The 26,262-nt window shown below is 46.3% G+C and overlaps 1 protein-coding gene across 4 annotated transcripts; it reads left to right on the plus strand.

Moving 5' to 3' along the window:
* The first annotated feature begins 1,870 nt into the window (after positions 1 to 1,870).
* On the plus strand, positions 1,871 to 25,937 carry vstm2b (V-set and transmembrane domain containing 2B). 4 transcript variants are annotated; one of them, XM_078401646.1, is made up of 7 exons: positions 1,871 to 2,006; positions 3,114 to 3,302; positions 4,561 to 4,775; positions 8,502 to 8,534; positions 9,758 to 10,100; positions 17,023 to 17,052; positions 25,249 to 25,937. In XM_078401646.1, exons 2-7 carry the CDS (start codon positions 3,230 to 3,232, stop codon positions 25,326 to 25,328), a joined length of 774 nt encoding a protein of 257 aa, XP_078257772.1. In that variant the 5' UTR covers positions 1,871 to 2,006; positions 3,114 to 3,229; the 3' UTR covers positions 25,329 to 25,937. The 4 variants fall into 4 exon arrangements, with proteins under 4 accessions (XP_078257772.1, XP_078257775.1, XP_078257774.1 ...); XM_078401649.1 differs by lacking the exon at positions 1,871 to 2,006 and adding an exon at positions 2,181 to 2,198; XM_078401648.1 differs by lacking the exon at positions 1,871 to 2,006 and adding an exon at positions 2,257 to 2,638.
* Positions 25,938 to 26,262: the final 325 nt, after the last annotated feature.

Consider the following 26,262-nt stretch of genomic DNA (forward strand, 5'->3'; position numbering starts at 1 on the left):
TTTTCTTCTTTTCTTTTTCTTCTTTTTCTTCTTTTTCTTCTTTTTCTCCTTTTTCTTCTTTTTCTTCTTTTTCTTCTTTTTCTTCTTTTTCTTCTTTTTCTTCTTTTTCTTTTTCTTTTTCTTCTTCTTCAATCTCTCGCTGGCTTTTCAGGGTAGCAACCCAATTCAAGACATGAGAACTTTGAAGTTCCACAAAAGGAAGAAAAACCATTTTCCCTTACGGAATCCTTTCTGATGTCGCCACCTTGTGGCTGAACATCAGATCTAAGTACAGGCATACTTGTACGTCACTATCCCTTTAAGACGCGTAGACGTAAAGTCGATTTCTTCAAAGGAATTCAAAACAAACTGATATCTTGGATGCTCACGGTCACTTCTTTGTTCTCAGCATTTCAAAGTTTTCAGTAGCAGCTTTTCAAAACAACCACTGACTTCCAAAGTTTTCAATCTCCGTTAGTCAGATCAGCGCAGGTAATGACCCTGTCCAGTCTGTGGGATTCGGTTCAAGGTTTATGCAATAAACAATCCTTGGTCCATTCAGTCACTTCACAAACTCCAGTCTCACTCATAGAGCCAATTATAACTTTCAGTGACTCTTTAGAGACAGGTCTACTTTTATCTTCACTCGCCGAGGTTAGTTCTTACATTATTCACTCCGGCTGAGGAAGTTCTTACATTTATTACTCCGCCTGAGGAAGTTCTTACAATTATGTAGTGGCAACGTCGGTCCTTCCCACTGAAGTCCTCTCCGCTTGCCACCACTTCACGGAGGAGTGGAGTGAACATTGTTGATGCCAACAACAATAGAGAGATCTTCACAAAGTTTCAGTTTAATTCGTCGTTTATTGAAGTAGTGATACAAACAGATTTGTATTTCTCCCGTCATAGGTCTGGTAAGAACTGTATCTCGCCATAGCTTCTCAGCATCCGGCCCCTCCAATCTCTGCATTCCCAATTATACTCCTAATTCTGGCTCCTCCCAGTACGTTATGCCTATCTATGGCCATTATGCCCAGATATGTAATCCACTCACGACAACCCCCAAGTGTCTAAAAATAACACAGCAAGATAGAAATTTATATAATATGCTAAGGCTGCTAATAAACATAAATGACTCCTACACACTGTGAGACATCACCTATCTACGTTCTCCAGAGATGCTGCCTGACCCGCTGAGTTACTCCAACACTCTGTGAAACGTCACCTATCCATGTTCTCCAGAGATGCTGCCTGACCCGCTGAGTTACTCCAGCACATCATAAGTTCATAAATCATTGGAGCAGAAGTAGACCATTCGGCCCATGGAGTCTACTCTGCCGTTCAATCATGGCTGATCTATCTTTCCCTCTTATCCCCATTCGCCGGCCTTCCTCTGACTATCTTTAATGAAACTTTACTGGACTTTATCTTGCACTAAACGTTAATCCTTTTATCATGTATCTGTACATTGTAGACGGCTCATTGTCTTTTCACTGACTGGTGAGCATGCAACAAACGCTTTTGACTGTCACTAACTAATCAAGTATCTGAAGTATCTGAAGAAGGGTCTCGACCCGAAACGTCACCCGTTCCTTCTCTCCTGGGATGCTGCCTGACCCGCTGAGTTACTCCAGCATTTTGTGAATTAAGTATCTGCCAATCTCTGCCTTGAAAATACCCAATGCCGTCCTCCACCGCCGCCTGTGGCAATGAATTCCACAGATTTACCGCCCTCTGGGTGAAGAAATTCCTCCTCGTCTCTATTCTAAAGGCACGTCCTTTTATTGTGAGGCTGTGCGCTCTGGTGTTAGACTCTCCCACTTTGTGTCCTTTTGTGTATTAACCGGCATCTGCAGTTGTTAGTTTCTCCTGATTTAAGGCTTCCGTTACCACTGCATTCAGAAGCACAGGTCTGTTTGAGATCGTTCTCCCTGATGCCCAGCAGCTGAAGAGTCCTGGGTATAAATTCTCCATCCATCTCTCTCCCTCGCTCCCCGGGGCTGCGACTGGTGCGATCCCAACGGGAGGTGGGTTTCACCAACATCTGTTCCTGACCTCCCCGGGGGAGTTGGTGCTGATGCAAGCCGAGGATTTACTACTCGGGATGGAGGGAGGAGGGGGGGGGGGAGGTGATTCTTAGCGAGGAGGGGGCGGTTTGCTTCTGGAGTGCGTGACACGTCAGTGTGTGGTTGTCCCGATAGGTCGAGGAGTGTTTCTGTGTGAGTGTGTGAGAGAGAGACAGAGACAGAGAGAGACAGAGAGGGAGAGAGGGGGAGAGAGAGAGGGGGAGACACAGAGAGAGGGAGCGAGGGAGAGAGACAGAGGGCGAGGGAGAGAGAGAGGGAGGGAGAGGGAGACGGAGTGAGAGACACAGAGAGAGGGGGAGACAGAGAGAGGGAGCGAGGGAGAGAGACAGAGGGCGAGGGAGAGAGAGAGGGAGGGAGAGGGAGACGGAGTGAGAGACACAGAGAGAGGGAGAGACAGAGAGAGGGAGCGAGGGAGAGAGACAGAGGGCGAGGGAGAGGGAGACAGAGTGAGAGACGGAGACACAGAGGGAGAGACAGAGAGAGGGAGCGAGGGAGAGAGACAGAGGGCGAGGGAGAGAGAGAGGGAGGGAGAGGGAGACGGAGACACAGAGGGAGAGACAGAGAGAGTGTGTGTGAGTGTGTTATTCTCCCTCGCTCTGCCTTCTAGCTGGTTTTTGTTTGCTTCCCGTTGTTCTGTCTTGTCACATCAGCTCTGCCGGAGATGTTCAGGCCACTCGGCCCTTCCCCCAGCTACTAGCCCGCGCAGTGAAAGGGCTCATCCCCCCCCCCCCCCCCCCCGGCAGGAGATGCTGTCGCCTCGGTGAGCGGTTGCAGAGAGGCAGGGACTCGGGGAATGTGAAGCAGTGTGTCGGAGCTGCAGTCAGTGCCCGCGACCACCTCCCGACCCCTCGCTCCTGGGGACACACTGATCTCAAACCCTCTCCCCGATGTGAATCCGTGCAAGGCGTGTTTGTGAGCTGTGGAGACCCCGCGGGGAGGCAGGCACCAGAAAGGGGGGGGGGGGTGTGGAGCGGGGCTGGGGGGTCTGAGTGACCTGTACATCACGCTGTCAGCGTTTACTCGCTCACACAGCGCCTGTATCTGCAGCCTCGGACAGCGGTCACTTGTGTCTGTGTCGGCGGCGATGGCATCGCGGCGCTGCGGTCGCCCACACATTTAATACCAGCCGGGGTCGTCCTGGGCATTGACAAGTCTTCTGTGAAATGGGAAAGCGCGGCCTCGCCACTATTGTCTATTACATGATGCTCAACGCGCCGCTTTGGCTCTGTGGGAACGGTGAGTTGTGTGTGTGTGTGTGTGTGTGTGTGTGTGTGTGTGTGTGTGTGTGTGTGAGAGAGAGAGAGAGAGAGAGTATGTGTGTTTGTCTGTGTGTGTGCCTGTGTGTGTGTGTGTGTGTGTGTGTGTGTGTGTGTGTGTGTGAGTGTGTGTGTGTGTTTGCCTTTGTGTGTGTGTGTGTTTGTGTCTGTGTATGTGTGTGTGAGTGTGTGTGTGTGTGTGTGTTTGTTTATGGGTGTTTGTGTGTGTGTGTGAGTGTGTGTGTGTGTGTGTGTTTGTGTCTGTGTATGTGTGTGTGAGTGTGTGTGTGTGTGTGTGTGTGTGTTTGTTTATGGGTGTTTGTGTGTGTGAGTGTGTGTGTGTGTGTGTGTGTTTGTGTGTGTGTGTGTGTTTGTTTGTGAGTGTGTGTGTGTGTGTTTGTTTGTGAGTGTGTGTGTGTGTGTGTGTGAGTGTGTGTGAGTATGTGTGCATTTGGTGTGAGTGTGTGTTTGCCGCAAGCGCCTTGTGGATAGATGTCTCTGCTCTGCCCGTGACTAAAATCTCTCGCAAACTAGCCACAAATCAGACTCACAACCGAACGGGGAGACGGGCAGCAAGTGTGCTCAGTACTCCCTAATTTGAGGTATTATTATTAATTTGTTTCCAATATCTCGTTGCCATAATGCTGCAAAACATATTAATATCCCCGCACCCTGCGGCCGCACAATGAACGATTGCCCTGGTCAGAACTAACGATCCAATGGGTTTATAAAGCTCCCATATTTTCCCAGATGTAATTTTAATATTGGCACTTGTTTTCCATTGAAAGTTGTAACGGCCAAAATGGGGCGGTTAAAGCGTTTAAGGGGTTTTTCCAAGCAGCAAAAATATTGTAAATTGGATTTTTTTCATGCTTGAAACTAAATTGAGTATTTAGTATATCATAGAGACTAGATAGTGTTGCGGCGACGCTTGTACCTGTTGTTCAAGTTAAATGATATTAGCCGGAGCGATGTACGTTACACTGGAAATCCTAGCGTTTCGCTGCAAACTCATCAGAGATGGTGATTCAGAAACATAGAAAATAGGTGCAGGAAGGAGTAGGCCATTCGGCCCTTCGAGACAGCACCGCCATTCAACATGATCGTTGCTGATCATCCAAAATCAGTACCCCGTTCCTGCTTTCACCCCATATCCCTTCATTCCGTTAGCCCTAAGAGCTAAATCTAACTCTCTCTTCTTAATGTGATCTATAATGATTTTGTTTCTGTCCCGGCAGCAACATTTCTGGAAGTTCCCCAGGATGCGAGTGTCAACGAGGGGGATGATATAGAGATGGCGTGTGCGTTCCGTGCTAGTGGGACAACGTCCTACTCGCTGGAGATCCAGTGGTGGTATTTGAGGGAAGGCGTCAGAGACCTGTCTCACGGGCTAGCCCTGGGCCCGCAGACTGCCGGCGGCGGCGGCGGCGGGGGCGGGGGCGGCCGGGCCAAGGTGAGCAGGCAGGAGTCGAGTCTTTATATTGTCCTATGTCTCCAAACACTATGTCTCCAAACACTATGACACTATGTGTAGGAAGGAACTGCAGATGCTGGTTGAAACTGGAGTAACTCAGCGGGACAAGCAGCGTCTCTGGAGAGAAGGAACAGGTGACGTTTCGGGTCGAGACCCTTCTTCAGTCTGAGAGTCAGGGGAGGGGGGAGACACGGAGATAAGGAATGGTAAGGTGTGAAAACGAGACATCCAAGGGGATGCGGCTGGAGGAAAATGTAGAATACAGAATGGTTAACCAGGAGAAGGTGATAACAGAGCACGCAGAAATTCTCAAGAAAGACACAGATTGCTGGAGTAACGCGGCGGGTCAGGGGAGAGGGAAACGAGAGATATCGATCGCACATGGAACAAATGAACGAGAGATATGCATTAAGCAACGATGGCCAATTCTTACTTGCAGCAGCACAGCCGATATGTAAACATAATTGTGAACACCATCATAAACAAACAAAGTTCGGTACATATTTAAACAACCACAAATAAATACACAATCGTAGTGCACAAATAACATCGCCAAGTCAGTGTATTTGGAAGTTGTAGCGTTTAATAGCCTGTTGGCTGTGGGGAAGGAGTTGTTCCTGAACCTGGACGTTGTAGTTTTCAGGCTCCTTGTCTCCGATGGCAAGTCGTGTAGGAAAATAACTGCAGATGCTGGTACAAATCGAAGGTGTCACAAAATGCTGGAGTAACTCAGCGGGTCAGGTAGCATCTAGGAGAGAGGGAATGGGTGACTTTTCGGGTCGAGACCGTTCTTCAGACTGATGAGGAAGAGTCTAGACCTGAAACGTCACCCGTTCCCTCTCTCCTAGATGCTGCCTGACCCGCTGAGTTACTCCAGCATTTTATGACACCTTGTCTCCGATGGCAGTGGTAGCGTGGCCGGGGTGGTGGGGGTCTCTGATGGGACACCGGCCGAGTGCACACAGCTCGCTGGCTGCATTGCCTTCGACAGTAGCCGCCCCAGTATCGCGGTCAGACACAGACACAAACACAGACACAAACCGCGCCCGCCGCTCCAACAGTGAAGGGAGACATGACCCCAGAAAGCCAATGCTAGAAACATCACCCCCGACCCCCCCCCCCCCCCCCCCGACCCCCACAGCAAAACTAAAGGCTTGAACAACGGAACAACCCTGCGGCACTGACACAGGTGAAACGACCCGACGCCCCCGTGAGTCCGGGGTAGCACAGCGGGAGTGTTGCTGCCCCACAGCGCTACAGAGCCGGGCTCTATCCTGACTACGGGCGCTGTCTGTACGGAGTTTGTACGTTCTCCCCGTCACCTGCGTGGGTTTTCTCCGGGTGCTCTGGTTTCCTCCCACACTCCAAAGACTTACAGGTTTGTCGGTTAATTGGCTTTTGTAAATTGTCCCCAGTGGGTGTCGGGTGTGTAGGGTAGTGTAAGTGTGCGGGGATCGCTGGTCGGCGCCAACTCGACGGGCCGAAGGGCCTGTTTCTGCGCTGTATCTCTAAAGTCTGAAGACCCCCCCCCACACACACAGGGTATAAACTGTGTCTCAGTCCCACATCGAGGCCACGTGTAGCACAGACAGTGTGGTTAGTGGTTAGTGGCCGGGAGAGGTTTAGGATTGAAGTCAACACTGGAGCAAGAGGCACCTATCTGGCCATCACTAACGGAGGAGCGGGGTTGTGACCGCAGCGCTCACCCGTGCAGCGACTAGTGTAGTCTCCACTCTCCACTCTCCACAGGCGGCCGTGAAGGCGGCTCCAGACCCCGCGCCCGTCTGCCGCCGGATTAGGGGGATAAACCGGCGCTGAAGCCGCAAGTATCTGGGCAACGTCTCGGGTCAAACTGTGGGAGCCGCGACCACCCGACCCGGGCATTGGGCATTGGGGGCCACGTCTAATGCACTGGCCCAGCCATTGGGCATTGGGGGCCGTTGTCTAACCCACAGGGCCGGCCATAGGGGGCCGTGTCTAAAGCACTGGCCCAGCCATTGGGCATTGGGGGCCGTTGTCTAACCCACAGGGCCGGCCATAGGGGGCCGTGTCTAAAGCACTGGCCCAGCCATTGGGCATTGGGGGCCGTTGTCTAACCCACAGGGCCGGCCATAGGGGGCCGTGTCTAAAGCACTGGCCCAGCCATTGGGCATTGGGGGCCGTTGTCTAACCCACAGGGCCGGCCATAGGGGGCCGTGTCTAAAGCACTGGCCCAGCCATTGGGCATTGGGGGCCGTTGTCTAACCCACAGGGCCGGCCATAGGGGGCCGTGTCTAATGCACTGGCCCAGCCATTGGGGGCCGTTGTCTAACCCACAGAGTTGGGCATTGGAGGCCGTGTCGAGTGCACTGGCCCAGCCATTGGGCGTCTGACCCGGCCATTGGGCATTGGGGGCCGTGTCTAACCCACAGAGTTGGGCATTGGGGCCGTGTCTGACCCGGCCATTGGGCATTGGGGGCTGTGTCTAAAGCACTGACCCAGCCATTGGGCATTGGAGGCCGTGTCTAACCCACAGAGTTGGGCATTGGGGGTTGTGTCTAGTGCACTGACCCGGGCATTGGGCATTGGGGGCCGCGTCTAACCCACAGGGCCGGCCATTGGGGGCCACGTCTAATGCACTGACCCAGCCATTGGGCATTGGGGCCGTGTCTAAAGCACTGACCCGGCATTGGGGGACGGTGTCCAACGCGTAGACCGAGGTGGTCACAGATCCGTGGACTCACCAAGCCCCCCGAGCCGGAGTCCCGGCAGCGGCATGGACGTCTACCCGATGCAGATTAATAATCCTCTGGATACTGCAGATAGACACGTCGGTTGTTAATTTGAAAGTAGATTAATAAAGTTCCGTGCAGGAAGGAACTGCACGCGTATCTTTGGTTTACACCGAAGATAGACACAGAATGCTGCAGTAACTGGAGTAATGAACCATTCTACATTTCCTTGATCAACGTCTGCCCATATCTCTGTGTCTCTCTCTCCCCTGACTCTCCGTCTGAAGAAGTCACCCATTCCTTCTCTCCGGAGACGCTGCCTGTCCCGCTGAGTTACTCCAGCATTTTGTGTCTATCTTCGATTTAAACCCGCATCTGCAGTTCCATCCTGTACATCCAGTTCATGAAACCCCATCAAGGGGAAACTTCAAACTAAATCACCCCCAGATCAGATCCTCCTGTCCTTCTCAGTTCTGGAGACAAGAGACATGTTCTCCGGCGATGCTGCCTGACCTACCGAGCCACTCCAGCACTCTGTGTCCATGTCCTCCAGAGATGCTGTCTGTCCCGCTGAGTTACTCCTGCATTTCTTGTCTACGTTTAATAAAGTTCCGACTGCGCTGCGAATCGGTCGGGTTAATGTGCATTGTAAGTGCTGACGCTGGACTGATCCAGGCCAGATGAGCACTAATGGGCAATGGGTCGTGCGGTTACATAGATGTATTCATGACCACCGCGAGGGTGCGAGGCTGGATCTCTCTCTCTCTCTCTCTCTCTCTCTCTCTCTCTCTCTCTCTCTCTCTCTCTCTCTCTCTCTCTCTCTCTCTCTCTCTCTCTCTCTCTCTCTCTCTCTCTCTCTCTCTCTCTCTCTCTCTCTCTCTCTCTCTCTCTCACACACTCTCTCCCTCTCTCTCTCTCTCTCTCTCTCTCTCTCTCTCTCTCTCTCTCTCTCTCTCATCTTGGATATGTAATACAATTTATCTTCTCGTTCCAGGTTACGTTAAATAAAGGCGCCACTAAAATAAGCGTAAGTCTCCATTTCCCTTTGCATGCTGTTAATAAGCGAAGCCCGCTTTGTCTGCCCCTTGGTTACAAGCAGAGCCTTACACGATAATAACGGGCAGGAGTAGGACGCGACTACACGGCAGAGATTACAACGCTGTTCTACCCAGTCAATGCAAGGTACCGCGTCCACGACTCAGCTTAACGTGCAGTCTAGAAACGCACCGTATCTATAAAAAGGAACAAGGGACACTTTCCTTGTTTATGATTCTCAAGTCGCCTTTCTTTATTAATCATTTATTATTTATTAAGTCAATATTTCGCGAATGGAAAAGCAAAACTTAAGGCAAAACTATTGACAGATTCTTGATTATATATAGTATAAGAAAATAACTGCAGATGCTGGTACAAATCGAAGGTATTTATTCACAAAATGCTGGAGTAACTCAGCAGGTCAGGCAGCATCTCGGGAGAGAAGGAATGGGTGACGTTTCGGACCCGAAACGTCACCCATTCCTTCTCTCCCGAGATGCTGCCTGACCTGCTGAGTTACTCCAGCATTTTGTGAATAAATACCTTCGACAGATTCTTGATTGGTGTGGGTGTCAGAGGTTATGGGGAGAAGGCGGGAGAATGGGGTTAGGAGGGAGAGATAGACCAGCGGAGCAGACGATGGGCCGAATGGCCTAATTCTGCTCATGATATTATTCAGGCCATTGATATTGAGATCCTTTCGCCAATGTTCGCCGCTTTTTATTAACATAGTCGTTAAGCCTTGCGTAGTTCGTAAGTTCTCGGAGCAGAATTAGGCCATTCGGCCCATCAAGTCTGCTCCACCGTTCAATCATGGCTGGTCTATCTCTCCCTCCTAACCCCATTCTCCTGCCTTCTCCCCACCACCCCTGACAGCCGTACTAATCAAGAATCTATCTATCGCCTTAAAAATATCCACTGACTTGACCTCCACAGCCTTCTGTGGCAAAGAATCCCACAGATTCACCACCCTCTGACTAAAGACATTCCTCCCGGTCTCCCATTGATAGTTCCATTGTGTGTTTATGGAAAAGATGTCACGTCAATGTATGAGTTGGCATTATTAATGGGGGTTTAATTGGTAACTGGGTCTCCCCATTGACTGACTGCAGTTTCAGGGTGTTGCTAACGGTTGACTTTGCGCTTGGTTGCCCTGTTTGTTTGTTTGTTGTTGTTCCGAGCGGTCAGGTGTTGACTCGGCTCTTTCGCCTGCAGACTGTCCGGGTTATGGGCAACGACATTTCGCACAAGCTTCGCCTGTCCAGCGTGAGGAAGGAGGACCAGGGCGTTTACGAATGCAGGGTGACCGATTTCATCGACGACCAAACTCAGGAACACAAGGCGCAGGCCACGCTGCGGGTGGAGGGGCGCCACAGCCCGGGCATGCAGGCAGCCGAGGCCGTGTCTCACATCCAGAGCGCCGGGCGCCGCCGGCCGGGCGAGCTCTCCACACCCGCTCCCGGCACCGACAAGCGCAGGGACACGGGGACCCCCAGCGCCCCAGCCTCGGCTAGCACCCCACCCGGCAACGCCGCCATCATCGGCCAGCACGCCGCCGGTAAGTGGAGGCACATTGCCACCGCGCGGTCGGTCCCTCGGCCACTGCCTCCTTACATGTTAGAAACAAACTACAAGCTCTGGTTCTCAACAACTAGTTCAGACTGAAGGAGGGTCTCGACCCGAAACGTCACCCATTCCTTCTCTCCACAGATGCTGCCTGACCTGCTGAGTTACTCCAGCATTTTGTGAATACAAGCTCTGAAGAAACTGGTTCTCAACAACAAGTTCAGACTGAAGAAGGGTCTCGACCCGAAACATCACCCAATCCTTCTCTCCACAGATGCTGCCCGATGCAGATTAATAATTCTCTCAATACCGCAGGTAAAGGCAACGTGCTGGAGTAACTCAGCGGGACAGGCAGCATCTATGGAGAGAAGGAAAGGATGACGTTTCGGGTCGAGACCGCGTTAGATGGAGTGCATTTGGTGGTAATTTGAAAGCAGATTAATAAAGTTTCGTGTAGAAAGGAACTGCGGATGCTCGTTTACACCGACGATAGACACAAAATGCTGGAGTGACTGGAGTAATGAACCATTCTACGTTTCCTTGATCAACGTTTGCTTTTTGATCTGACGTTTTCACACCTTACCCTTCCATGTCTCAAGATTCCCTCACCCCCCGACTCCCAGTCTGAAGAAGGGTCTCGACCCGAAACGTCACCCATCCTTTTTCTCCAGAGATGCTACCTGTCCCGCTGAGTTACTCCAGTATTTTGTATCTTCAGTGTAAACCAGCATCTGCAGTTCCTTCCTAAGCAACCACAGATGCTGGTTTATATCAAAGATAGACACAAAGTGCTGCAGTAAGTGAGCAGGTCAGGCAGCAACTCTGGGGAAAGGATGGGCGACGTTTCTGAATTGAGACCCTTCTTCAGATTCTGAAGAGACTTTGAATGGCCTGTTCCTTTGCTGTACATAATGACAGCAGATTGTCGCTGAGCTAATTAAAACTAAAATATCTTATGAAAGCCAATATATATTAAGGACCTTGTGGGAATTTCGCAGAAGATGACTTTCTGAGGTATACTGTAAGCACAGTTGATATGTAGGAATCAAGGTGAGAGGGGCAAGGTTTAGGGAAGATGTGCAGGGCAGGTTCTTTACACAGAGTGGTGGGTGCCTGGAACTCGCTGCCAGGGGTCGTGTTGGAGGCAGATACGATTGTGGCAGTGAAGAGGCTTTCAGACAGGCACATGGATAAGGAGGGGGTATGTTTGTACTGTTCTAAGGCATCAACCAGCAATGGATTTAGAAGATCACTGATGCTGTTCACAGAAGAATTGGCCAATCCTTCACTCTTGGCACCTTTGACAAAGCAGAGCAGCAGCCAGGAAAGGCTTTACAGATGTGTGTGGATGCCTGCACAAAATACAGTCTACTCGCTGGAACCCACATTGATCTGAGAATGCTTGCAGACTCCCAATCAACTATATCATGGAGACATGATTTGCAGGGCACCTCGATCCTTGTGTCCATCACTGATGCCATCTTGGATCTCTTCACCTACCTCTCCATTGTAATCATGTATTGTCTTTCCGCTGACTGGATAGCATGCACCAAACGTCTTTCACTATACACGTGTTGATCAACTCAACACAATCCAACTCAACCCAACTCAACTCAACCCAACTCATCTCAACTCATCTCAACTTAACCCAACCCAACTCAACCCAACTCATCTCAACTCAACCCATCTCAACTCAATACAACCTAACTCAACTCAACCCAACTCATCTCAACTCAACCCAACTCAACTCAACGCAACCCAACTCAACTCAACCCAACTCAACTCAATGCAACCCAACTCAACTCTCCGGGTCTCGAGGACAAGCTGGGCATAGCCTGGTGGTGACTCTTGGGGATGGCGGGCGAGCCAGGGCTGTTGCTGAGGGATACAGCGGGCACCCTGGTCGGATAAAAAACGAACTACCAGCAACGTCGCCACCTACTGTGCTGAGCATGGATTGCCTCTGCGTGAAGTTTCGTTTAAGGAGGTGCAGTATTTAAGACGGGGGCAGGCCCCTCATTGCTCTGTGGCTACCGCCTGCCAGTGGTCCTGAAAGAAGACGGAGTATGTAAGGGAACAGCTCGGCTCTGAGCAGTCTGGGAAACGTCCCACGGGAGAACATAGAACAGTACAGCACAGGAACAGGCTATTCGGCCCGCAATGTCCATGTCGAACATGACGCCAAGTTAACTAATCTCCTCTGCCAAAGATGGACACAAATTGCTGCAGTAACTCAGTGGGACAGGCAGCATCTCTGGATAGAAGGAATGGGTGACATTTCAGAGACACGTCCTTCCTCAGGCCCTCCTTTTCTTCCACAATATGACTTCCGTTTTCCAGGCCCACACTCTATGGAATTCTCTGCCTCAGAAGGCAGTGGAGGCCAATTCTCTGAATGCATTCAAGAGAGAGCTAGATAGAGCTCTTAAGGATAGCAGTCAGGGGGTATGGGGAGAAGGCAGGAACGGGGTACTGATTGAGAATGATCAGCCATGATCACATTGAATGGCGGTGCTGGCTCAAAGGAATGAATGGCCTACTCCTGCACCTATTGTCTATTGTCTATTGTTCCCCATCTTTACTGTGGACGCTCAGTCACCCCACACCTCCACCCCCCACCAGGAAGATCTTAAAGCCTCCGTTTCTTCCTTGATCCTTCCTACTACATTATATACTCTGCCTGCACGTGATCCAAATCGCTCCATTCCCTGCATATCCACTTGTCTATCTAAAAGCTTCCAAAACGACACTCTCATATCTGCCTCCACTACCAACCCTGGCAGCACATTCCAGACACCCACCACCCTCTGTGTGTTTAACCAAAAGAATGCCCAGTGCATCTCCTGTAAACATTTCTCCTCTCACCTTAAAGCTTTGCCTCCTGATCTATGATTTTTCCATCCTGGGGTAAAGGTTCTAACTGTCTACCTTATCTATGCCTCTCATAATTGTATTCATTTCTATCAGGTCACCCCTCAGCATCCAACCCAACTTTCACCAAAATGTCCTTACAGCTAAGGCCCTCTAATCCAGGCAGCATCTTGGTGAACCTCATTCTTTGAGGGATAGCAGAAATGTGGTGGCAGGAAGTTGTTCATGGGGGGACAAAGGCAGGGACAATTACATAATTATTGCCTGAAGTCTGAAGACCTGAAACCACCTCACCTATCCATGTTCTCCACATATGCTGCCTGACCCACTGAGTTACTCCAGCACTCTGTGAAACGTCACCTATCCAAGTTCTCTAGAGATGCTGCCTGACCCGCTGAGTTACTCCAGCACTCTGTGAAACGTCACCTATCCATGTTCTCCAGAGATGCTGCCTGACCCGCTGAGTTACTCCAGCACTCTGTGTTCTACGCAAGATTCCAGGATTTGCGGTTCATTGTTTTAGTTTGAGATATAGAGTGGAGACAGGCCCTTCAGCACCCCCCCGAGTCTGCACTGCCCAGCGATCACTCGTACACTAGTTCTATCCTACACACTAGCGACAATTTACAGAGGCCAATTAACCTACAAACCTGTACGTCTTTGGGATGTGAGAGGAAACTGGAACACCCAGCGAAAACCCAAGCGGTCACACGGAGAACGTACAAACTCCGTACAGACAACACCCATTATCAGGATTGAACCTGGGTCTCTGGAGCTGTGAGGCAGCAACCCTACCGTTGCGCCATTATGTCTATACGATTAATGCAGAGGGAACAAGGAACAAGGATTGCCAAAGTTTAAAAAAAAAACTTTTTAAAGATTTTTTTTTTAGAGATACAGCGCAGAAACAGGCCCTTCGGCCCACCGGGTCCGCGCCGCCCAGCGATCCCCGCACATTAACACTATCCTACACCCACTAAGGACAATTTTTACATTTGCCCAGCCAATTAACCTACAAACCTGTACGTCTTTGGAGTGTGGGAGGAAACCGAAGATCTCGGAGAAAACCCACGCAGATCACGGGGAGAACGTGCAAACTCCGTACAGACAGCACCCGTAGTCAGGATTGAACCTGAGTCTCCGGCGCTGCATTCGCTGTAAGGCAGCAACTCTACCGCTGCGCCACCGTGCCGCACAAACTTGCAGCCCTTTCTAATCAAAGAAAGCATTGGGCTAGGTGAATGAGCTTCGTTGCACATGTACTTACTTAAGTGGACCAGGCTGGGTGATAGTGGAAACTCGATGCCTGATGTCTGCTGTTAGTCCTGAAGATGAGCAAATTGGTATCTCCCACCTCCGAATGGCATCAATTGGGTACTCAGCAGGTTGGGCAACGTCTGTGAAGGGAGAAACTGTTGTTGTTTCAGTTCATTCACCAGTTTTGATGAAATCTGATTATTTGTATACAAACCCTAATTAAATTTAGTACAATATGTATGTCCCTAGAGTGATAATCTATTGCTTATCAGTATATGAAAATGGATTATACATTATTATTGTTAGATAATTAAACTGGCTATCAAGGGGAAAAACCTCATTTTATTAGTTTAATTAAACTAGTTATCAAAGGTAAATCCAAATGATAATTTATTCGATTTGGTAAATAAACTGCTTTTGAACAGTTGTTTTGCAACCAAGTTCAAGAGCATTTAATTGTCACAAAAAACTGACAATACATCAATGAAATTCTTACTTACATCAGCTTAGATGCCGTTAGATGCAGTACATAGACGTACAAAGAAATTGAAAAATTCAGTAAATGAATAACTGTAACACTGGTGTAAAAAACCCACTGAAAACATTGCAGCCATCGCATCGTGCTAATGCACCTTGTAGAAGGAGTCTTTGCAACCTATGCCGGCTAAATGTGGACATTAAGTCTAGAACATAGAATATAAAATGGTACAGCACAAGAACAGGCTCTTCGGCCCACAATGTCGGTGCGGAACATGATGCCAAGATCATCACTTATCTACCTGCACATTACCCATATCTCTCCATTCCCTGCATTTCAATGTGCCCATCCAAAAATCTTTTCAATGTCACAAATGTACCTGCTTCCACCATTATCCCCAGCAGCTCGTCCCATGTACTCACCACCCACTGGGCAGGGAAAGAAAACCCTGCCCCACACATCTCCTTTAACCTTTGCCCCTCTCACTTTAGAACTATGCCCTCTAATATTTGATTTTTCCATCCTAAGAAAAAAGATTCTGACTGTCTACCTTATCTATGCCTCTCATTATATTATATACTTCTATTGGGTCTCCCCACAACCTTCCACAATCGACAGAAGACAATTCAAGTGTGTCCAGCCTCTCCCTCTAATCCAGGCATCCTGCATATCTGAAGAAGGGTCCCGACCCAAAACGTCACCTATCCATTTTCTCCAGAAGCGTTGCCTGACCCGCTGAGTTACTCCAGCATTTTGTGTCTATCTTCAATATAAACCAGCACCTGCGGTTCCTTTTTATTATATGATTCTGGTAAACCTCCTCTGCACCCTGTCCAAAGCCTCCACATCCTTCCTGTAATGGGGCGACCAGAACTGCATGCAATACCCCAAACGCAGCTTGATCAAAGTCCTATGGAGCTGCATCATGACTTTCCACTCTCAACCTCACTATCCCACTTCTCTGCTTTTGGTCCAAATCTCTGCCGGTACTTGCCAAGTGACAACAGCGCAACCTTACTCAGTTCCCGATCTCTTCTTTTCTGGCAAGCACTGCCAATATTCCCTCCTCACCATTCAGATGTGTTGAGATCAGATGTGGGAGGTTGATATGTGTGGAGGTCAGAGACGGTCTCTCCCACGGTGCTAGCTGAGCTGTGCGTAGGCTTGGGATCAGATCGGAGCTTCTGTTAAACTCTAGCACTCACTTTGATATCATCAATCCATCTACCAGCTGTCATCAGCGAAGTTAAGGTGAGGCTTTTAAGCCCCAGAACCACAATTATCCACAAACCTGCATTAGTAAATAGCAATTAGAACAGTCTTTAGCTTTATGAAGTTGACCATAACTACAAGAAGCATGGGATAAGTTGAGGTACATTTACATTTGGCCACAGTTAGTTCAGTCAACTTATTTCTAGTTTATTTTCACTTATGTCATGGACTGATGGCTTTGTGTGATTGATTTGATCGTGGTACAGTAGATTGATGTTGCCTTTCATCTGGAACTTTGGTTTGTACCCAGAACATACTGTTGGCATGAAAGTCTTTTCTCCTTGTGTTTCTGATAGTTGCTCACAAAGCTTTGCACAATCCATCACGAGAGGTTACTTAATTGGCAAATCACACTCAAGTAGTTCAGAATGCTGACCAATGCTGAGTGAGACGTTAGACATTAGAGATACAGCAAAGAAACAGGACCTTCGACCCACCAAGTCCACACCGACCAGCGATTATCCATGCACTAGCACAATCCTACACACTAGAGACAATTTACAGAAGCCAATTAACCTACAAACCCGCACGTGTTTGGCGTGTGGGGAGAAACCGGAGCACTCGGAGAAAACCCACGCAGGTCACAGGGAGAACGTACAAACTCCCTACAGACAGCACCCGTGGGCAGGATCAATCTCTGGTCTCTGAACGTACAAACTCCCTACAGACAACCCCGTAAGGCAGCAACACTACCGTTGCGCCACTGTGCATTGCTAAATAGCATTGAAATATGGTGATGCATTGTGATTTCTGTTTGGGTTTCGGGCAAAAAAGGAGTCGGATAATGTCTTGATGTAAAATTATTTATTGTAAAGCTTAAGTCAGTTCTCCAACCACCTCCTCGGGTTATATCTATGTTTATGTCAGCATAGCTTGCCAAAGAGAGAGGAAAGGCGCTTGTTTTTTGAACATTGTCGTCCCCAAATGGCCAGTGTCGAGTGCCTGAACTGTGTGAGAAAGAGGAGCAGTGTAATTATGAGAGAGAATGTAAACTCAATAAGTCATAACCATTGTCATGTATTTGCCTTTCACACAGGAGGCAAGCCAACACAGACTCTATCATCAGGTAAGATGAATAATAAAAGACCAACTCATCTTAAAATACAATTGCACGAGTTTAAATTGAACATTTGGCAAAGCTAAGATAATTTCATGTCATTCCATAATTTTTCTTATTTGTTGTTATATTGTTCATTTACCCAATAAATACAAATCATAGTTTCAGTAAAAGTGTCCTGAGCAACATATATCCTTCGGGACATCTGCAGGTAGGCTCATGTTATAGAGTGATACAATGTGGAAACAGGCCCTTCAGCCCAACTTGCCCACACCGGCCAACATGTCCCATCTACACTAGTCCCACCTGCCTGAGTCTGGCCCATATCCCTCTAAACCTGTCCTATACATGTGCCTGTCTATGTGTATGTCTATATGCAAAACACAAAGTGTTGTCAGGCAGCATCTGTGGAGGAAATGGGCAGTTGACATTTTGGGTCAAGTCTGAAGAAGGGTCCTGACCTGAAACATTGCCTGTCCATTCTGTCCACAGATGTTGCCTGACCCGCTGAGTTCCTTCAGCATTTTGTGCTTTGCTCAAGATTCCAGTATCCCCAGTTCCTTGCGTCTGTGCGAGTCTATGTATACGTTCTCTGGTGTGATTGTAGACGTTTATTCATTTAAGTCATTAAAGGATTTATTTTACTCTTGTTATACAGTTAAGTTAATTTGTCAAATAATTGGAGGTTTAAATTGAAAATTGTTAGATTGCAATTTAATATTTCGGGCAATTCAATTGTCACCAGTTTTTTGCCACTTTTCCACAGAAAACAAATTAAAGGACTTGAGAGATTATTTTCATAACACGTTTCTTGAGCTCAGGACATTCCAAAGCGCCGCACAGCCAACGACACACTTTAGATGTGATTTACTGGCTTTCCGTATTTGCCGTTGAGATGGCGGTGATGAGCTGTTGGCTTGAGCCACCATCTTCACACTGCTGCAGGATAGGGAGCCAGTGATGGTCTGGAACATCCACAAACCTCCGTGCGTGCATGGTGTGTGATTCGGAAGGCAATCCGTCAGGATTGATGTCCCCACGCACCTGCCACCCTTGGCTTTGTTGAGGACAATGGTCACAAGTTTGGGAGAAGCTGTCAAAGTAGCTTTGGCCAATAACCGCAATGTATTTTGTACATGACAGACTCTAAAGCCATTGCTCGATGATTGGAAGGGGGAAATTAACGTTTAGGTGGTGGATGTGGTGCTAATCAGTTGGCTTCTTTGTCGTAGAGATTGTTACATTTCTTGACGGCTGATGGAAATGTGTTCACTCAGTCAAGTCAAGAGGATTGTCAAGACGAGGTAGATAGGGTGGTCAAAAAGGCTTTTGGCACACTGGCCTTCATCAGTCAGAGCATTGAGTATAGAAGTTGAGAGGTCATGGTGCAGTTGTATAAGACATTGGTGAGGCCGCATTTAGAGAATTGTGTTCAGTTTTGGTCACCATGTTATAGGAAAGATGTTGTCAAGCTGGAAAGGGTGCAGAGAAGATTCATGAGGATTTTGCCAGGACTCTAGGGCCTGAGCTAAAAGGAGAGGTTGAGCAGGCTGCGACTATATTCCTTGGAGCGCAGGAGGATGAGGGGTGATCAAAGTCATGAGAGGAATAGATCGGGTAGACGCACACAGTCACTTTCCCAGAGTAGGGTAATCGGGAACCAGACAACATATGTTTAAGGTGAGGGGGCAAAGATTTAATAGGAATCTGAGGGTTCACTTTTTCAGGCAAAGGGTGGTGGGTGTATGGAACGAGCTGCCAGAGGAGGTAGTTGAGGCAGGTGCTATCGCAACGATTGAAACATTTAGACAGGTACATGGATAGGACAGGTTTACAGGGATATGGGCCAAACACAGGCAGGTGGGACTAGTGTAGATGGGACATGTTGGCTGGTGAGGGCAAGTTCGGCCAAAGTGCCTGTTTCCATGCTGTAAAGCTTTATGACTGAACCCCTGGCGTTTGCCTTGTATGTGAATGGAATTGTATCTGGCGAATTGAAAAAAATTACCCCTGGAATATGGGATTAATACAGGTGACCTCAATGGGCAGTATGGGTATGATGGGCCGAATGGCATGCTTCTGTGCTCTATGGCCCTTTAACCCATTCATTTAGACAACAGAGTCATACCTGGCCTGTCTGATAGCCCTTTTAACTCCATTTTAGTCGTTATTTGGAACAGCAATTGGCTCTTTCAAAACTATTGTAATTACTTTCCCAAGAAAATGTTTGATTTGGAAATCATGTATTTCATCTAGTGTTCTCAGCAAGGAGCTTTTTACAGGAAAGCACATAACAAGAAAATTAAAGTCTCTGATGCATGATTCATTGAAGTTGAAATGCACTCAATTTGCTAATGCATCTTATAAATGTAAAAAGCAAGATGGTAATATTTCTGATTAGATTGGGGAAAAGGCCATGTAAAGTAGTCTGCACCAAATCATTTCAATATAGTATTTGATGATTTAGATAAGCTTTTTATCAACAAAGGGATATGAATGTTACTTTGGAATTAGCGGGAGTTTTGAGATGTGAGCGATTGTAATGACAATTGCCACTGTATTGTGATTGTAACAAGACCGCTCTGAGTGCACAATTCCTGCTCTTTTGCTGCTTCATGAAAATTCTACTACACAAATATTGATGTTATTTACAATCGTAGATTATCAAGTAACATGTCGAAATTTTCTCCATCTCAAGAAGAAATTATGTTTGGAACTGTCCAGTTTGTCGTTAGTTTTAAGTTATTAAACTTTTACAATGGTTCTGTGAACCATGGAACGCCCTGTTCTTGTAAGGTTCCATGTACAGTGCCCTCCATAATGTTTAGGACTAAAACCCATCATTTATTTATTTGCCTCTGTACCGCACAATTTGAGATTTGTGATAGAAAAAAATCGCATGTGGTTAAAGTGCATATTGTCAGATTTGATTAAAGACCATTTTTATACATTTTGGTTTCACCATGTAGAAATTACAGCTGTGTTTATACATAGTCCCCCCATTTCAGGGCACCATAATGTTTGGGACAAATGGCTTCACAGGGGTCTGTAATTGCTCAGCTGTGTTTAAATGCCTCCTTCATGCAGGTATAAGAGAGCTCTCAATACCTAGTCTTTCCTCCAGTCTTTCCATCACCTTTGGAAACATTTATTGTTGCTTATCAATATGATGACCAAAGTTGTGCCAATGAAAGTCCGAGAAGCCATTATGAGACTGAGAAACAAGAATAAAACTGTTAGAGACATCAGCCAAACCTTAGGCTTACCCAAAATCAACTGTTTGGAACATCATTAAGAAGAAAGAGAGCACTGGTGAGCTTACTAATCGCAAAAGGACTGGTGTGTCCATGATTCACACCACAAGGAGATCTTTTCTAAATTAGTACTTTAATTTGGAACATAGTATTATGAGAAAATGAACAGTCACCCATTAATAAACAACACCAATGTAAATGACAAAGACCAGAGGGCATAGCTTTAAGGTGGGAGAGGTAAAGTTTACAGGAGATGTGCGGGGCGTTTTTTTACACAGAGGGTGGTGGGTGCCTGGAACGCACTGCATGGTGGCGATGGAGGCAGATACAATAGTGGTGTTTAAGATGCTTTTAGATAAGTAAATGGATATGCAGGGAATGATGGATTATGGGTCATCTGCATGCAAATGAGAATAGTTTATCTTGGCAAGTTCATGTTCAGCAAGGACATTGTGGGCCAAAGGGCCTGTTCCTGTACTACATTGTTCTAGGTTCTATGCTGCGCCCTCTCCAACAGGATCATCTCTGGGATAAGGATCATAGTCTTTGTCTGACAACCAAATTATCAAGCGGTATTTTAAGCTTCTTTCTGTCAAAACATAAAAATTATTGAAACTTATAAGGTCATAAGGTCAAAAGGTCAAAAGGAATAGGAGTAGAATTAGGCCGTTCGGCCCATCAAGTCTATTCCAGCATTCAATCATGACTGATCTCTCTCCCTCCGACCCCAATTCTCCTGCCTTCTCCCCATAACCTCTGACACTCGTACTAATCAAGAATCTATCTATCTCTGCCTTAAAAATATCCACTGACTGCATCCACACCTTTCTGTTGTAAAGAATTCCACAGATTAACCACCCTCTGACTAAATTCTCAGGCAATGTCCTCTAATCCTAGACTCTCCCATTAGTGGAAACATCCTCTCCACTTCCACTCTGTCCAAGCATTTCATTATTCTGTACGTTTCAATGAGGTCCCCCTCATTCTTCTAAACTCCAGTGAGTACAGGCCCAGTTCCAATGAACGCTCATCATAGGTTAACCTACTCATTCCTGGAAACTTGCGTCCTGGACAATATTAATCAAATGCACCGACCATGTAAAACATTCTTTTTATCCTGAATTCTCTAAATTGTCTTTCTTCCTATTTGCGCTAAAATGCTGATTTGGTTAAGCCCCAGGTTGTCCATTTCAAATGTCAGACAGGATGACATTTATAAGCAGGTGAACTTTGTTGGCACGGTAGCGCAGCGGTAGAGTTGCTGCTTTACAGCGAATGCAGCGCCGGAGACACAGGTTCGATCCTGACTACGGGTGCTGCACTGTAAGGAGTTTGTACGTTCTCCCCGTGACCTGCGTGGGTTTTCTCCGAGATCTTCGGTTTCCTCCCACACTCCAAAGACGTACAGGTATGTAGGTTAATTGGCTGGGTAAATGTAAAAAAAATAAAATTGTCCCTAGTGGGTGTAGGATAGTGTTAATGTACGGGGATCACTGGGCGGCACGGACTTGGAGGGCCGAAAAGGCCTGTTTCCGGCTGTAGATATATGATGATATGATATGATGATAATATTGGTGCCACAGTAAAACACTTACTTTAATTTGGCAGATATATGAATCCAATACTGTTGAGATTCATTTATTACATCAAAATATTCAGTCATACTTGGAGCAGCATGCAGTCACAGACAGATTGATGACAACGATTTTATTTGTCTTAAGATCAATATTAATTCAATAAAATTGAGTTGTTGCGCAATTTAATTCTACAGAAATAATTTCTTGTAATCTCCATCGCCTGTAGTTCTGGTCAATATATCAAAGGATGCCACAGAAGTTATTCATTACAATTATAATTTAGCAAGCATGAACACTGTTGTCAAACTGAATGCCAAGATATATGGAGAAATAGGAAATCAGGTTTGGTTCTGTGGCCTTGGAACTAAAATGTTGCAAATGAATTTGAAAGTAGATGCACAAGGAGGGGCACTGATAATATCATGTACCACAATAACATAGCTTAAACTAGTTGTATCATGAGTCAGGACTTTCGTGGCTCCATTGAACCTATTCATTGTTTTTTACCCAGAAGCTAATTACTTGTAAAGTCATACAGCGTGGAACAGGCCCTTTGGCTCAACTTGCCCAACATGTCCCATCTACACTCGTCCCACCAGCCTGCGTTTGGCCCATATCCCTCTAAACATGTCCTAGATACATAGATACATAGACAATAGGTGCAGGAGTAGGCCATTCGGCCCTCCGAGCCAGCACCATCATTCAATGTGATCATGGCTGATCATCCACAATCAGTACCCCGTTCCTGCCTTCTCCCCAAACCCCTTGATTCCGCTAGCCCTAAGAGCTCTATCTTACTCTCTTTTGAATGCATCCAGTGAATCGGTCTCCACTGCCTTCTGAGGCAGAGAATTCCACAAATTCACAACTCTATGTGTGAAAAAGGTTTTCCTCATCTCAGTTCTAAATAGCCAATCCCTTATTCTAAAACTGTGGCCCCTGGTTCTGGACTCCCCCAGCATCGGGAACATGTTTCCAGCATCTCGCATGTCCAATCCCTTAATAATTTTATATGTTTCTATAAGATCCCCTCTCATCCTTCTAAATTCCAGTGAATACAAGCCCAGTCACTCCATTCTTTCATCATATGACAGTCCCGCCAACCCGGGGATTAACCTGGTGAACCTACGCTGGACTCCCTCAATAGGAAATTTAATGCAGCAGATGCGCCAATGTCGTCAAACCACCAAAGATGGTTGCCAGGCCAACTCTTCCTGACATCTCTCTTCCAGCTTTCTTCTCCGCCTCCCCCATCTAAACTAGTCCCACAATCAACCTGAAGAAGGGTCCCGGCATGAAATGTCATCCATCCACGTTCTCCAGAGATGCTGCCTGAACTACTGTGTTACTGCGCTACAATCCAGTTGTCAAGTGTAGGACATTCTTCAATATTTTCCCCAAGCACTCTTGGGTGACCACAATTAGTGGGTCAATCAGACATGGAATGAACTGCCAGAGGAGGTAGTACAGGCCTATATATTACAATATTTAAAAGACATTTGGACAGGTGTATGGATAGGAAATGATTAGAGGGAAATGGGCCGAACACGGGCATGTGGGGCTAGTGTAGATGGGGCATGTTGGTCGGTGTGGACGAGTTGGGTCAATGAGGCTGTTTCCGTTCTGTATGACTCTATGACTAAGAGCTGGAGAATTTCTTTGCAATAAAACTCTTCAAAATATTCGTCTATTAAGACAAATCTGATGTTATCCATGTCAGAAAATAATTCAAAACCATTGCTTGATCTAATTGCTAATCAACGTGGTTTTCTGCATGAGAATAACATGGGATTAGAATAAATAGGTGTTGAGTGGCTGATGGGGTCTCGGTGGGATGGAGGGCAGATTTCTGTGCAGTCCCACTCTTACAAGGAGGTGGGAAAGATGTTTTCTCATGCGCTTTGATTTCAAAGTGTAAGATTATAATGAAGATGCTCGATTTAGCTCCTCATCAACTCACATTCTTATTCAGTGAGGATATACAGTTAGAGATGGTGAGATGGTACATTGTGTTCAAAGGCAATTTGGATGCCGTTTTCTATTAATGCAAAATTTATAAATAGTACAGCAAGCAACTGAAATCCAGATATAATTTTTTCCTGCAAAGACACAAATGGACAGGCCACGTTTCAGGTCGGGACCCTTCTTCAGCTTTTTTAGTATCTCATTGTGTCGTTTTTGGTAAACCATATCTGCAGCTTCCTGTGTCGTGAGATTTTCCCCTCATTGGCAAGGAGTTGAAGTGCAACAATGAGGAAGCATTGTTGAACAGGGCTTTAATGTGGCCAGTTCCGAAAGAGGTAGGCAAGGTGTTGCACTCTTGTAGGCATTCCCAAGACATGGGGTGAGGTGGTGGAGGGTGGGGGACTAGTCAGGCCTAGAGCCTATGAAGCACTGGAATGAGATATTTTTTGTGAGTAGGTTTGAAATCTTGACCTGACCTGAATATATCAATGACTATACTGTATTATTAATTGGAATGAATTAGTTCTTAGATATTAAAGCCATCATGCAGTATGGAGTAGATGGGATGGCAGTGTACAGGAGGGCTGAGGAGTGGGATTACGCATGATCTTTTGAAAAGTGTCGCTGGATTGAAAGATCATATGCCCTACTTTTGCTTGTATTTCCCATGGTGTTTTTACAACTGCATTATCCCTTCACGAATACTTCACTGGCTGTAACGAACTTTGCAATGTCCCTGACGTTATAATGAACATATTGTAAATGAAGACTTTCTTTTTCACCATTTTCTATTCCATCATATGTATCAAAGTGCTCTTGCAAGCTTTAGGCAGGAAGATCATGTGACAATTATAATCCTTTCCTTCCACAGATGCTGCCTAACCTGCTGAGTTACTCCAGCATTTTATGGTTTATTTTGCTAACCAGAATCTGCAGTTCCTTGTGGCTTAATAATTGGAAATAATTGAGTAAACTGGTACTATTTATTTTCATGTGAATAAGATATCTCTGGAGAACATGGATAGGCAAGGATTCGGGTCTGAAAAAGGGTCCTGACCCAAAACGCCACATATCCATGTTCTCCAGAGATGCTGCCTGACTCACTGAATTACTCCAGTACTTTGTGGATTTTTTATAATAATTTTTTTTTAAATTGCTAATTATTGTTTACTTGTGTATTATCAATATCAATTATGTCAATATTAATTCCAATTACAACCTTGGATTTGAAGTGGATAATTATGGTTCAGAAATCTTGTGCATAATAGCTTTGGTATGAATCTGAAGTTCTCTGTGGATGGGGAGTGGACTATTATTATGGGATGAGTAGCAAACATTACTACATTGATGAGAAAATGCTTCTAATGGGAGTTCATTGTGAAATAACTACATGTTTAATCCACCTGCAGGTTTCGAACCCCTTTGCCCTCGGGCCCTCTTCCTGCTTATCCCTTTAATGGTCTTACAAAATCTCTGCACATCTTATTGATCCTTGGACTGACTGCAAAGCAAACCTTTCGCAAGCCAACGAAGAAAATGTGCAGCGAAGCCACAAAAGTCTGTGGAGAGAGAAAAGAACTTAAGAACTAGTGACATCAAATTGCCTTTCACGATATCAAAGGAAGCTTTTGAAGGCAAAGGAAGGAAACATTTTCATTTGAGGACAACCTTCAAAGATTTTCAGCAGTCTAATGTTGCACATTCTAAATGTTCACAATGTGGTCAATTAATTTTACAATTAACACAGTGTAAAGCCTGTTGGATGTGGCATGGCAACGATAAGATGACTTTTCTTTGTGATGAGTTATGCCTGCTTTACTACACAAATCGTTCCATAGCCACCTATCAGTTATTGAGAATCTAAAGTGATAAAGCAGGGTCGGTATATCTAATGAAACGTGAATATTTTTAATTGATCTGTTTTGATTAGTTCACCTCATTTCCTTTACTGACTTTTGGATTTGATTCCCTTTTATGTTGAAACAAATCATCCCACCATTGAAACTATTCAATATCAACAATATTTATTTTTTAATAAAGATGGGAATTAAAGTAAGACATTCATTTTTAAACTGTATTGATATATTGCTGATAATAAGTTGGAATAAAGAATTTTCAAATAATGTCTTCAATCCCTGTGTAGCTGTGTTTCTGAATATGAGCTACAAAATACGTGTTCATTTGATTCTTCTTAACAGATATCGGTGTGGTTTTGAAATGCACGTTAGATACATAGAGACACAACACGGAAGCTGGCCCTTCGGCCCTCTAAGTCCATGCTGACCATCAACCACCCATTTACACTAATGTAATCTGACTTTATTCTCTCCATATTATTTTCAAATCCCCCAGATTCAACATGCTACACACAATATTCAACATGAGAATATTGACTTTTCTAACTTCAAGTAACCCTTGCTTTC

This window comes from Rhinoraja longicauda, chromosome 6, assembly GCF_053455715.1.
Source record: "Rhinoraja longicauda isolate Sanriku21f chromosome 6, sRhiLon1.1, whole genome shotgun sequence".
Classification (NCBI taxonomy): Eukaryota; Metazoa; Chordata; class Chondrichthyes; order Rajiformes; family Arhynchobatidae; genus Rhinoraja; species Rhinoraja longicauda.

What these genes read in the sequence shown, in the direction of transcription:
- vstm2b (XM_078401646.1), top strand. Translation starts at nt 3,230, where the DNA reads ATGGGAAAGCGCGGCCTCGCCACTATTGTCTATTACATGATGCTCAAC. An exon ending in AAGGCGCCACTAAAATAAGC is followed by an intron (nt 8,535 to 9,757) that starts GTAAGTCTCCAT and finishes TTTCGCCTGCAG; the next exon opens with ACTGTCCGGGTTATGGGCAA. An exon ending in CATCGGCCAGCACGCCGCCG is followed by an intron (nt 10,101 to 17,022) that starts GTAAGTGGAGGC and finishes CCTTTCACACAG; the next exon opens with GAGGCAAGCCAACACAGACT.